At 41.4% G+C, this 13701-nt stretch overlaps 3 protein-coding genes across 3 annotated transcripts; 2 read left to right on the top strand and 1 right to left on the bottom strand.

Moving 5' to 3' along the window:
* Nucleotides 1-152: 152 nt before the first annotated feature.
* otub1b (OTU deubiquitinase, ubiquitin aldehyde binding 1b) lies at nt 153-6966 on the top strand. The gene is made up of 7 exons (XM_041965247.1): nt 153-210; nt 1857-1918; nt 2478-2576; nt 2762-2880; nt 4741-4825; nt 5295-5489; nt 6389-6966. The coding sequence occupies exons 1-7, from the start codon at nt 168-170 to the stop codon at nt 6584-6586; spliced, it is 801 nt and encodes a 266-aa protein (XP_041821181.1). The 5' UTR covers nt 153-167; the 3' UTR covers nt 6587-6966.
* Nucleotides 6967-7389: 423 nt separating this feature from the next.
* Nucleotides 7390-9169, top strand: cskmt (citrate synthase lysine methyltransferase). The gene is made up of 2 exons (XM_041965471.1): nt 7390-7517; nt 8354-9169. Exons 1-2 carry the CDS (start codon nt 7436-7438, stop codon nt 9028-9030), a joined length of 759 nt encoding a protein of 252 aa, XP_041821405.1. The 5' UTR covers nt 7390-7435; the 3' UTR covers nt 9031-9169.
* A 1206-nt stretch (nt 9170-10375) lies between these two features.
* On the bottom strand, nt 10376-12673 carry LOC121626793 (ependymin-like). The gene is made up of 6 exons (XM_041965472.1): nt 12550-12673; nt 12297-12331; nt 12077-12211; nt 11805-11997; nt 11568-11655; nt 10376-11289 (listed from the first exon to the last, which is right to left on the bottom strand). The coding sequence occupies exons 1-6, from the start codon at nt 12614-12616 to the stop codon at nt 11166-11168; spliced, it is 642 nt and encodes a 213-aa protein (XP_041821406.1). The 5' UTR covers nt 12617-12673; the 3' UTR covers nt 10376-11165.
* Nucleotides 12674-13701: the final 1028 nt, after the last annotated feature.

The raw sequence follows: 13701 nt of genomic DNA, 5'->3' as shown, positions 1-13701 counted from the left end.
AAACTGGACTGAAATGAAGAAACTGTGACATCTGGACAGTATTCGACTATATCAAAGTATAAATAACTGTCAAAGGCAGCATTACTAACAAACATTAGGGGGCAGCAATGCGCCATTGTAGCGTCTGGTCTACCTCATGCAAAGAAGAACAGACCTCGACAGCTAAGATGGCGGAGGAGCAGCAGGAATCATCACAGGGAGAGATGGAGGGTGAGAGAAACCGTTACAGCACGAAATATCCAACAAACAGCGCCGTCATTTCTCTTGCAAGCGTAGTCCACACCCACACGAGTGTCCGCTCGGTGTTTCGGTCGTTGTCCTCTCCGTGGTGAAGGTGGTTGATCTGCAGCGATGAGAGGCAGACAGAGGCCAGAGCTCGCTGGCTAACGGTAGCTAGCTACCACTGCTACACAAAGAAAAAACGGTTGTTTAGTTAGTGGCAGGGCAACCAGTAAGTGACAATCCCAGAGTTTTTGACGTAAGGAAACGATGAAAGTATAGGCTTAATATTAGAGGTAGGACACCCTCTTTTTGGTTGCTAAAACGTTGTTAGTCGTCGTGACTGGAATTTGTTTTGTTTTCGCACAGGTCGGGCTAGCCAAATGTAGCTGACTGACGTTAGCCGGTGTGGATTAACTTGCTGCCGGTGGGATGAGCGAGTCTCTGGTTGCTTGTGGTGTCGGCACATGTTGAAAGCAAAAATGAGAAACGCTGCAGCTGTCTTCGTGAACGTTTTATTGTCGTCTCTATATTATTAATTATTTAACATAAATGCCCGTGATTGCAGTGGTTTCACCAACCAGAACAAGTCATCTGTCGCCTGTTGTTGTCAAGAAGACAAATAAACAGTCAGATCGATATACAGGATTTGACATAGTTATTTTCATCAGTTGTCACTTAATGCACTAACAGCATTTAAGGCTTTTCACACTGCTTGTTCTTAAGTGCAGTGTGAAAAGGCCATCTGACGCCAGGGGGCATTTCTGTGGGCGCTGCATAATTTCTGTACAGTTTGTTCGATCACTTGGTTTGTGTAGCAACAACAGTACAACCTCATATACGTGTACGTGTACATGCAAAATGCACTTACAACAGCATTTGGTGTCCTTAGCAAACAAGCGACCCAGGAGTGTAATATGCGACATGCTTCTAGTTATTTTCAGTCTGAGGTAAATTGTAGCTCGTTTTTGATCGAGATCTCCGAAATGTGTTGCAGGTGCATTATGCATGGACAGTGTCACAAGAATCCAGCTCTATTGTTTAGATTGCAGAGGTGTATATAACACCTGCATACACATACTGAGCAGTGCGTGTGTATGCAGGTATCTCCTGCAACAGTTGTTTTTCCAGTGGCACAGCAGGTTAGTTTTGTGTAAACGTAAACCCCTTTACTTTCTTCGGAAATAATTTTTTACCTTTAACAATGCTGCTCTAATTTAATAATGTACTTGTTTGCTCTTTGCGATTGCATTTGCTGCATTGTAAATCTGCAGTACTGACCTTCCAACGTCCCAACGCTGCAATGTTTCTACTCATTCACTGTATTGTGAAGTTGCAACAGTGTGACTTCCACCATGAAATGCTTCATGAACACTGACTCTAATCTGATGCAGATTTTTTAAATCCAGATGCCACATTTCATAAAGGGATTCATATGGAGTTGGTCATCACTGACCTTTTACAAGCTCTGTCGTTGTAGTGGCTGATCTCTGGTTATACGTAATGTTTTTAACATACAAAGCTTCTATTGAGATACTAATGAAGCTAGAATATCTGTGGTCATGTTTTATAACGTCATCAACCTAAAAAAAATCTTCAAACAAAACCCTAATTAATCGTCCCCCTTTCTCTTACAGGAGTGAACTGCCTCGCATATGACGAGGCCATAATTGCTCAGCAGGACAGAATTCAGCAGGAGGTGAGAAATATAATTTTTTCAGGGAACATAAACAAAGATGACTTGCCATTATTCTGCCTCCGAGCAACAGGATCATCAATTTTCAAGATTTGGATCATTTCTTAAAGAATACAGTTAAAGATCTAGAGCAGCTGATGCATGGAAACAGGTGAACCCTATGCAGCTGTCAACACCAAATATATGTCCCGGTGATTTGCCATTATACAATTAATAATTTGTGTTTTTTCATGACCTACTGATCTTTGGTTTTTGAAAAATGCAAAATAGAAATTTTGAGTAAAGCTTCCCAGTAATCAGTAGCATTGAACTTGACCCGTTAAGATAACCATGAAACTTGTCTGCACAGTCATGACCTAATAATGCGATTAGTTAGTTTATAAAACAAACATAATACATGCGAAATGGCAGTCAAAGTGCTGTATAATTAGAAGCATAACCGCATAAGTAATTTTGAAGTCAAAATTATAACCCTTGTCAAGACTTCAAGCACAGCACATAGCTGAGTTAAGACACTTACGGTGTGTGCACTAATTTACATTTTTTGTGTGTGGGTGTCTAGATAGCCAACAGTAACCCTTTGGTGTCAGACAGACAGGACCTGTCGGTGCTGCAGAGGGAGTACGCTGATGATGACACAGTTTATCAGCTCAAGATCAAGGTCAGTCAAACCACACCACCTGCTCTCAGGTTACTGCACCCACATCAGGGTGCATTTCCTCCACAATCCATGGTGTCATCATATCCTAAGCCACAAAACTAAACTCTATGTTGCTTATGTACCCAAGTACAGTTTTTGTATTTGATGTTACTGCACGGTGTGATTCTTATTTTGTGTTGTTGCAGGACCTATACAAAAAATATTCGTACATTCGTAAGACGCGACCAGATGGGAACTGCTTCTACAGAGCCTTTGGCTTCGCACATCTCGAGTCCCTGCTAGATGACAGCAAAGAGCTTCAGAAGTGAGTGTCACGGTGGATTCTGTTGGTGCTGAAGTAGCTGTTGCTCTCCAGACTCAAGTCCACACTTCTGTCATCTTGGACTGTTTCTTGTCTTGTCTATTCTTGCACAGTTTTTTTTCTCATGGCTACACTTGGGGACTGATTTGATATTCAGCTCTGGAAAAAATTAAGGGACCACTGCAAATTTTTCTGAAATCAGCATCTCTACATGTATGCTAGCCATTCCATTTCAGTGTCTGTTGAATTCCAACAAAAGCACACCTCATTCTATTTAATGAGGTACTGATTAGGTGATCACCTCAACCAGATCTTATTTAACAAAGAAAAGTATAAAAACCACTGCTGTGGTCATCACTATCCTTTTGCAATAGGACCAGCTGGATGGCAAAAACAGTGCTAGTAGTACCGATTACAAGTAATTGGAATCAAAATAACTACTGACCATGCCAAAGAGTTGAAAAGAAAAGTTTTTAGTGAGGAAAAGAAGGGTTCAGTTTTGGCTTTACTGGCAGAGGGATACAGTGAGCATCAGGTTGCTTCCATCCTTAAAATTAGAAGACGGTGATTCATTAGAACAAGCAGATATCGGGGACAACAAAAATACAGACTGGCAGAGGGTGAAAGCGACTCTCCACTGACCGGGATGACTGTCAACTCATTTGAATGTCACTCAGCAACCATAGGATGACATCAGGTGACCTTCAAAAAGAATGGCCAATAGCAGCTGGGGCGAAGTGCACGGTGAGAACAGTTCGAAACAGGCTCCTGGGGGGCAGGGCTCAAGTCGTGTCAAGCTTCATCAATGAGAGGCAAAGAAGAGCCAGGCTGAGGTTTGCAAAAAACCATCAAGACCATAGAGCACTATGGTCTGATGGCCCAATTTTCAGCTTTGCACAACACCTTATCGTCTAATGGTTGGACAGAGACCTGGAGAGGCCTACAAGCCACAGTGTCTCACAACCGCTGTGAAATTTGGTGGAGGATCGGTGATGATCTGGGGGTGCTTCAGCAAAGCTGGATTCGAGCAGCTTCATCTTTGTGAAGGACGCGTGAATCAAGCCACGTACAAGGGTATCCTGGAAGAAAACTTGCTTCCTTCTGCTCTGACAGTGTTGGATTGGTTTTTCCAGCAGGACAGGGCTTCATGCCACACAGCTAGGTTGATCAAGGTGTGGATGAAGACCAACAGATCAAGACCCTGTCATGGCAAGTCCAATCCCCAGACCTGAACCCTATTGGAAACCTCTGGAATTTGATCAAGAGGAAGATGGATGATCACAAGCCATCAAGCAAAGCTGAGCTGCTTGTATTTTTGTCCCACCAGCAATGTGAAAGACTGGAGAGCATGCCAAGACACATGAAAGCTGTGACTGAAAATCAGGGTTATTCCACCAAATATTGATTTCTGAATCTTCCTAAGTTTAAACTTTAGTATTGCGTTGTTTAAAAATGATTTTGAACTTGTTTTCTTTGCAGTATTTGAGGTCTGAAAACACTTCATCTTTTTTGTTCTTTTGGCCATTTGTCATTTTCTGCAAATAAATGCTCTAAATGACAATATTTTTATTTGGACTTTTTACTCAAACACATACCTATAAATAGTAAAATCAGAGAAACTGATTGTCGTGGTCTCTTAAATTTTTTCAGAGCTCATCAGATCATATTTTTGTACAACTTTGTCACCGCCTCGCTACACAATTACGTATGCAGTCACCTAACATTTAATTTGTTTTTCCTCTGTTAGGGTAAAAACATTGTGCACAGTACTCTTTGTCAGTTTGCTCTGTCTGATTGTCTGATTGTCTGTGTCAGCTTTAGTATTTACAGGGTTATTGAATATATGTTTTTTTCTCTCTTCAGGTTCAAAGCAGTTGCATCTAAAAGTAAACTGGACCTGGTTAACGAGGGCTTCACTGAGTTTACCATTGAAGACTTTCATAATACTGTGAGTTTCCTGCATGAGAAAAACTGTTTATTGCTTACTGACAAACTTAAATAAAGACATTACTGAAGTAGGAAGTACGAATTATTGTTTTGTTTATTGATGTCAGTAGTATATATGATATTGTGTTTTGCATTGCTGCTGTAAAACAGCTTTAAAAATGGCTTTATTGATGGTTTATTCTGGTCATAAATTTAAGATGTAAAATTTCTTTGGTCTCACAGTATGAACAGTATATCTTGTACGCTGTTGGATTAAGTGTGTGCTGTCTGCTTGAATTATTTTATTAGAGCTCATGGTAATTTGCTTGTTGCCCTGCCAACTCTGAGTGGTCATCTGCCAAAGTACATGATGTATTTGGTCAGCTGGAGCAGACAGATTCACTAGATTTGGCCAGTTGGATAGTAAGTTGGCAAGCAGAACGCGTATATACTTATCAATCTAACGATGTAAATAATGTCTTTCCTCCAAGTTCATGGACCTGATCGAACTGTGTGAGAAACAGCCGAGCCTGCAGGAGGTGCTGGGCTCCTTCAACGACCAGAACGTGTCAGACTATGTGGTCGTGTACCTGCGGCTTCTCACTTCGGGCTACCTGCAGCGAGAGCAGACCTTCTTTCAGCACTTCATAGAGGGAGGACGCTCTGTCAAGGAGTTCTGTCAGCAGGTGGGTTTTGTGCGTTTTCACATTGATGAACTTTTTTAAATGAACTTAAAATGTTCCTGAGAAACAAAGCTGGATCTCATAAGCATTTCCCTCAAAAGTCAGTCTGTATTGAAGCATTTTAAATAGAAAAGATGGTCACCACCTTGGAAAGTATAACTGAAATGGAGATGGGATGATTTTAGGGGCATATATGTACATATTTATAAGGTCAATATGTCATCAGTGGTGGAGGAAGTACTGAAATCTTCAGCAAAAATTAACAATACCATAGTGTAAAAATACATGTAAAAGTTCTGCATTCAAAATCTCACTTAAATAAAAGTACAAAAATATTAGCACCAAAATATGCCTAAAGTAACAAAAGTAAAAGTGCTGAATGGCCCATTTCAGCATAGCATACAAAAATAAATCACTGATTTATGATGGTTAATACATCATTGTCTTCATTAACGTTGTAGCTGGTGAAAGTTGAGCTCATTTTAATTACTATAGTACATCATAATTAACTAGTTGTTTTATATTTTCTGTTAATGTGAATCTGCATAGTGATGACTTACTAAAGTTAGCAATTAAATGTAGTAGAATAGAAGTGTTAAGTAGCAGAAAATGGAAATAGTTGAGTAAATGTATGTCACACAGCCGCTCTTCGCATTCTTGGTCCTAGTCAAAGCCTGGCGCCTGTATTACCAACAGTGCACCTCAACCCTCAACAGTTTGGTCAGCGATTCCAGTGTGTCATACTAGTAATGGATAATGAGAGAGATGTTCTAGCACTCATTCCATCCTTAAACAAATAAATAGGAATGAAAAAAAAAAATGCACGATCACAATGTTCAGTGCTTACCAAGTTCTCCCGTGAAAACAAACTTAATGTGCTTGCTTTGTTTTTCTCTTTCAAGGAGGTAGAGCCAATGTCTAAAGAAAGTGACCACATTCACATCATCGCCTTAGCCCAGGCCCTAGACGTATCCATCCTGGTGGAGTACATGGATAGAGGAGAAGGAGGAACTGTCAATCACCACGTCTTCCCCGAAGGCGGTGACCCACGCATCTTCCTCCTCTATAGACCTGGCCATTACGACATCTTGTACAAATAACACTCCTGGCCACGCCTCACCTCATCCTCCTCCTGCTGTCCGCTACAGCAGTGGGTTAAAAAATATCTTCAGCAGCCACGATGATGAAGCATACATCTGTGTATGAGATTACACTCATGTATTTAAAAAAAAATAAAATAAAAATAAAAGATATAATCACATTACATGCCTCCCTTACCCCTCCCCCTAAGTTTACCCCAAAGTCATCACAAAATGGTTAATTAAAAATCTTTTGAAGAATAGAAGTGACTCCAGGCATTTAGAGTTGTACAGGTTTTTTTCTTTTGTGGTTGTAAATGTTATCTTCTTGCTCTATGTTGGATTCTTTTCCTTTGTTACACTGCGTTTCATTGAGTTTTATTAAAGGGATTTACATCTTATTTCCTGTCATGTTTTTTTTTTTAAAGGGTCAAGTTGAATTTATGCAATCAACTGATCGCTTACATTTCTTTTGACTTTTGAGGAGGATAATTCCAGTGTCTCTCAGGTGACACTTCCAAGCAGCCTTTTTTTTCCAACAGTTTGCACTCGTGGAAAACAAGGAAAAGCAGCAACACTGATGTTGTGAGGCAGTAAGGATTACCATCCTAAATCAGAAGTGCACTGAGAGGGCTGCATCTGCTCTTTATTAACGAACATAGATCTATTGGTACGCTTACACCTGCAGTAACGCATGCGCAGTCGCGTCACTGCTGCGTCGCCAAAGATCGTAGTCTACAACAACAGATGCTGCATCGGTGCCGTTTTCGCGGGGACCAATAGTCGCCGCAGGTACCACGAAATCCGGGCAGAGTGAGAGCTCATTGGCCGGTGGTTAGAGACGGAGCGAGCGGAGTCGCAGAGGGAAAAATGTCCCCGTTTTCAAAGTCGTTGACGCTGTCAGGCAGGAGAATAATCGCAGCTTGTCTACGGCACCGCTCCTCTCTTACATGTAAGTTTAAACCAAGAATAGGTGTCTAATTTTAGACCGCTGTATTGTCTTAAAAGTTCCTGTATCGATGTTGCAACCGCTACACATGGCAGTGTCAGTGCAGCCAACTCGCTAGCTTGCCAGCTACAGCGGGTTAGCTGTAACGTTCAGTGTGACAGGTGAAGTATATCAGCTGATTCAGAGAGCTCTCATTTTCATCACATTCATTCAAGAGCTTTACTTTGGATTCTGTAACGTTACAGTACACCCAGTTACCAGTTTATTGGTTACACCTAGCTAAAGCTAATGCAGTCTCATGCAAGTCCTGCACGACATGCTCCCTTCATGAAGGTTATGATGTTTCACTTTTGAAACTGTTTTAAAGGTGTAAATAACTGCATTTTGGAGGATGTTGTTTGTGCATTTGCTTAGAGCGGTGTTCCTGTTGCTCAGCACTGATATAAATAGGGGTGGACAAAATAATAGAAACGCTTGTCAGTGTAACTCAACATCACCACGAGCTGCAGAGTCCTAAAGACCTTACAGATGAATCAACACCTCTCTTAATCTGTTTAAACAAGAAGTGAATATTAAAGCCTTCGCGTAGGTAGGATGTATAGCAGGACTGTTAGAAGATTGCATTAGTTTTAGTTTGTTTGTTTGTCAGCTTGGTAGATTTTCTTAATGCAGAATTCTACAGACCCAAGAGAACATATGTGATAAATTGACAGATTTTTAATTAAGTTTGACATAAAGACCCTCAAATTATGGCAGAACCATGCAGGTGTTTATATGTTTAAATGCTAATGTTCTCTTACTGTCATTGCATAATCCTGCCTATCTGTGTTTCTACCCAGCTGATCTGATTGAAAACATGGATAAGAAAGCGACCTGGGACCGCTTCTACGCCGAGAGCAGCAGCAGGACAGCCACCTTTAAAAACTTTGAGTGGTTCTTTGGCTTTGATGCTGTCCGAGACTTCATTATGCCCCTCTTGCAGACCAAGTCTCACCCAGATGCTCTCCTCCAAGTCCTTGATATGGGCTGTGGCACTTCTTCTTTGGGGCCCTGTATTTACAGACACTCCCCTCTCCCGGTCCGGGTCACCTGTGCTGACATTTCCCCCATAGCCGTCCAACTAATGCAGCAACACGTCCAAGCCGAAGCCATTCAGCCTCACAATCTGTCTTCTCAGCTTGAGTTTACAGAGCTGGACTGCACGCAGCTTCACAAACACTACTGTTCTAGCAGTGTAGACCTTATAGTTGACAAGGGCACCACGGATGCCTTGTTGAGGTCTAAGGAAGGGAAAGGGAAGGCCGGTCTGGTGCTGAGGCAGTGTTTGAAGGTGCTGCGGAGCTCAGGGTCTCTGCTCCAGTTCTCCGATGAGGATCCTGATGCCAGGCTGCTGTGGCTGGAGACTGAGGCCCAGGAGCAGGGGATGATGGTAGCAGATGTCGGAGTGCGGGAGGTTGGAGAGCTAAGGGGAGTTTTTTACTACTGCTATGAAGTCACTCCTCGCCCTGTTGCATAGCAGTAACTTTCTACCTCTGGACTGTCATAATATCAAAGGAGTAAATTTCTGAACACGATTGCAATAAAAATGGATGTGTGCTTTATTTTCTAAATCATTGGTGTCATTATTTTCCTTTGATCTATATATGTCAGCTCCAAGACAAGATAAATTATGTGTGTACCTACCTACGTCTATAAAAGTCAAGGCACAAATACACACAGTTCAGTTATGAATCTGTTGTATTCTGTGTGAGTGAAGTGTGTGTGTGTGATTTCATTAACTGTGAATCAGTGTTAAGAGCTGGAAGTACCAGAAGTTGGTGATCCTTCACCCCCTCGCTCATTACTTGTTATATACTGACATCTAGTGGCCAGCATGCTGGCTCACTCAGCATGACATGCGTAATGTTTTTCACCACTATTCACTTGCCTCTTGATATTCAAGTTCAATGGAATGGATTTCAGGAAACACAAATAGGCAAAACAGAAGCATTTAAAGAAGACCATCTATACAGAATCTCACATTTAAAGAAACTGAGATAGAGGCCTATGCAGCGTACAGAAATGCCCTGGAAACACAGACAGACTAGTGACTGAGCTGCACAAGCCATACAGGAGCAGGAGACACTTAAAGACAGACGCACGGGCCCTAATATGTGGCAGATTGCATAATTGATATACTGGAGGCCAGTTATACCTTCAGTTGGCCTTTTACTCATGTCTAGCGTGTTCAGAAATATTTTTGTGTCCCTCAGAATGATCATTTTGCCATCTGTAATTTGCAACTTGTTTGATGTTTTCTAAGTCTGCAAGTTTCTACACGCCACATGTGTATACTTAAATATAAGTATATATATTTATACTCGTAGGGTTCAATGGGGAGTTGCTTCCAGAAGGAACAAACCATTTCTTTGACATTTGGCATATTGCTAAATGTATGTATCAGGATCAGGCCGTTCGGGAGCTGCACTATTGGACTATTGGCCTGCTGCTTAGCATTCTGGCTTCATCTGCAGATACCTCTGCAACACAGAGACATAAAGTCGTGACTGTTACTTCTTCACATTCTGTTAATAATGTTCATTTTTCAAATGTTTTAAACTAAAACAGGAACACAACTGGAAAAATGGGAGACAAAATCTACGGTCCTTGTTCTGCGTAAAAATGACTTCCAAGTTCATCTGCTAAAGCCTGTGTGCATGTTAACATCTCAGGCTTGTGTGGAAAAAGCTCATCGACGTCGCGCTCAGGACACCATCAGCACGGATGAGAAGATGCAACACAGGCTCGAGGCAGCAGCCGTAGCAATCGGTGTTGCAGCAGCGGCTTGTGTAACTGTGTTTCAATAATTAAAATGAAAGTAGTAATGATAATAAACTTGATTTATATAGCATGTTTCATTAATTAAATGCAACATAAAAGCAAATGATAATGTGATAAAACAATGAAAACAATGAAAATCAAAGAAAGTGAAATTAATACAACAGGATAAGACGAGCTAAATAAACAGAATCCAGGAGAGTTAGAAAGATGTGTCTAAGATTTTGTTTGAACTTGCCAACAGATTTTAAACTCCTCAGACCTTCAGGGAGGCTGTCCAGAGTTTTTGGCCATAATTAACAAAGGCTGCCTCTCTGTTCCTCAAGAATCAAGAGGTTTGAGTCAGTTTAAAAAATGAACTATTGTGAGAACGTCCTCTGAAACAGTTGGATGTCTTGTTTTTGTGAGTGTGTGGGTGGGTTGGCTGATGTGTGGGACATTGCTGTAGGCGCATAAACTCACTGTCCTCTGTCTTGTGAGATTCATACAGCTTTTAAATCCCAACACTGTTTGTCTGCACCACATCTTGATGGTGTCATAAACTGAACTAAACCAAAACTTTCTAATGTTAGATGTTTCATGTCTCACTTCATCTGCATTTGTAATAAAACACCACTGACAATTTATTGATCGCACACTCAAATAAAATATCAAAGACACCAGAAATGCATTAATTAGAACTGATTGCTTAATGGCATTAATTTTACCCGCAGTTTGCTCACAAATGCTGCTACAGCAACGGAGGCCACTAAAACAAGTAATAATACAGTGCAAAGAGTCATACCGAGCAGTCATATAACGAGCAGTGTGCTACATTCCTGCAAATAGCCTGCTTTAAAATAAGCTGAAGAAGGTCACTGGCTCCTCTCCATCCTCTTCCTCCAGCTGGGCATCCTTACAGAAAGGTGGAGGGATGAGCAGCTGAGGGTCCACAAGTCCGATGACATTGTTGAAGAAGCTGAGGGTGAATTACAGAAGGAAAGCATGTTGAAATCATCCAGACGGAAACAACAGATGCTACTGTTATTTGTTCACAGAGAGGAGAAAATGATAAGAATAATAAACTTTATTCATATATCACTTTTCTGAACCGTGTTACAAAGTGCTTTACAAAAGAAAAAGCACATGAGCACAGAGGAAGTAAAGATAGAATTAAACGAATAAGATTGAATAAATAAGAATAAAAAGAGAAGTCTGATACTTCCCATCTGTGAGTTGTCATGTGCTTTCACTGACCTGGTCACCACCCATCCATTTCCACTGGTATGAAACAGAGTGCTGACAGGAATACATCCAAACTCAGTGACAGTGCTCATGTACTTCGCTGCAGAAACAGAAGTGGACGACAAGGTGAGTTGAGGCAGCACGACCGGATAAACAGGTTCAAAAGGGCAGCGATAAAGGGAAGAATCACAGACAGTCATGTGCTACAGTACACCACATGACTCTGCAATATTTCTTTGTCAAATGTACCTGCTCCCCTTTTCAGCAGCAGTTCTCCCGCCCACGTGTTGACCAGGACTCCCTGTGCGGGACCAGAGGAGCTCCCCAACACAGCCTGTCCCAGCAGGGAAGCATTCTGAGGGATCTCCAGCGGGTGGAAGTCTACACCCAGTGGCTTCTTGCAGCATGTGCGGTTACTGTAGTTAATCTTATACATAACACCCTGGAGGACAGGATTAGACAGTCATTTGTGTTGTATTTGACATCTCCTAATTTATGCATCATTGCTTTGTTGTCGTTACCTGTCTGTAGAGTAGAAGTGCATCAAAGTGGAAGGTCTGGTTGTTATAAGATCCAATCTCTCTGAGGCGGATGCGCTTTCCCAGTGCATCATAGCTGTACTTGCCAAAGGCCATGAGCCTCTCGCTTTGGGTGGACTTGGAAAATGGCAAAAACGAAGCTTTACTCCAAAAATTTCACTTAATTAGAATAACAGTAATCCATTATGTTGAAAAAACTTACCACAGAGAAGCTTCCAGTCAGCAGTGGTGGGGATGCTGTTAAAAAGAAATAAGTGTTTTCATTGTTTTATTATAAATGGAACATTTACAACACAGCTGTGCTAAGCTTGCAACACATTTCCTCATAAACGTGAAAGCAGAAACAGAACAGCATGATCGGTGTCCACAGGAGGTGAATTTGCTGAGATTGGAGGGATCATTCAGAAGAAAAACAGATATAGAAATTAACTCAGCGCCTGTGTTGTTGTACTTACTGCATTTCCGTGGTCTCTGAGCAAGGCAGCCCACCGACAGGCACACCAACAGGACAAGGGCTCTCATGCTGTCTGATGGTAGATAGCACTGTCGTCTGCACAAAGAGCCAAATATGCTGCTTCAGAGTGCTCGCTTCCTTATAAACAAGCAGAGGACGCTCCCAGCCTGCATCCACTGCCAGGTTTTCTTTGAGTCCTCATGCGCAGGTCCTGTTAGAATAATGCTCAAAATATTGTGGGGTTTCAATCTGTCCTATGATGTTTATGTAATGTTATCACCTTTGTTGCAGTACTGAATAAAGATCTAACCTGCATCTAAATCTTTGACCTTTTAACTTCTCCTTTTTGGAGTTTAGAAGAAGGAATTTGGGTTGAACGGTTTAAAACATGATTTCTCTCATTTGCCTGTTGTACAAATTTTAATGCAACTAATTAGATTCCTAGCAATCAAGTTATTTTAATAATGTGATAACTACTGTAGCCATCCAGCAGCCCTGTGAGGCTTTATTGCCCACTACGTCATCCTTTATCATGTAAAAGGAGAGAGAAAAGGCCAGATTCTGTCTTTGTTTTGTCCTCTTGTGGCACATAAAGGACAAAGAAGAGTTGAAGACAATAATCTGGACAGTTGACCTCTGGGAAGTGATGCAGGCCACGCTGTTCTTCTCCTTGCTCTTCATTTGCATTAATTTACATGAGCAGAGATCAACACCATAATCCATAAAATATGAGACTGTCACACTTGTGCATACAGGGTGCAGGAAAGCAAGGGCTGAGACCCAAATATTTAAACAAACTATTAACAAACCTGTCAGCGAGGGACAGGTGAAGCGAATCAGCAATCTCAAATGCAGGAAAACACCGTAAGTAAAGCAAAGGATGACGCATGAGAAAAATCCTTTCAAAATAAAACAGGAAGTAGCAAACCTAGCACCCAACACCATGGCAGATACAGTGTGTTGCTCAGTGGTTTCCTCTTGTTATGTCTGGCTTTTGGTTTTAAGGTCTCCTGCTCCAGATCTATGTATCTAACAAGGACAAGCTTAATCACAGATCAATCACAGATTTCTGAAACGATGTAGTCATGTTGATTATTTATTTCTGTTGTCAGGAGTATGAAAGATGTACATTCTGTGAACTCTTCAATTCCTA

Source organism: Chelmon rostratus, chromosome 23, assembly GCF_017976325.1.
Source record: "Chelmon rostratus isolate fCheRos1 chromosome 23, fCheRos1.pri, whole genome shotgun sequence".
Taxonomy (NCBI): Eukaryota; Metazoa; Chordata; class Actinopteri; order Chaetodontiformes; family Chaetodontidae; genus Chelmon; species Chelmon rostratus.
Note: the sequence above shows the minus strand (reverse complement) of the source record. Positions and strands in the feature narration are given on the sequence as shown.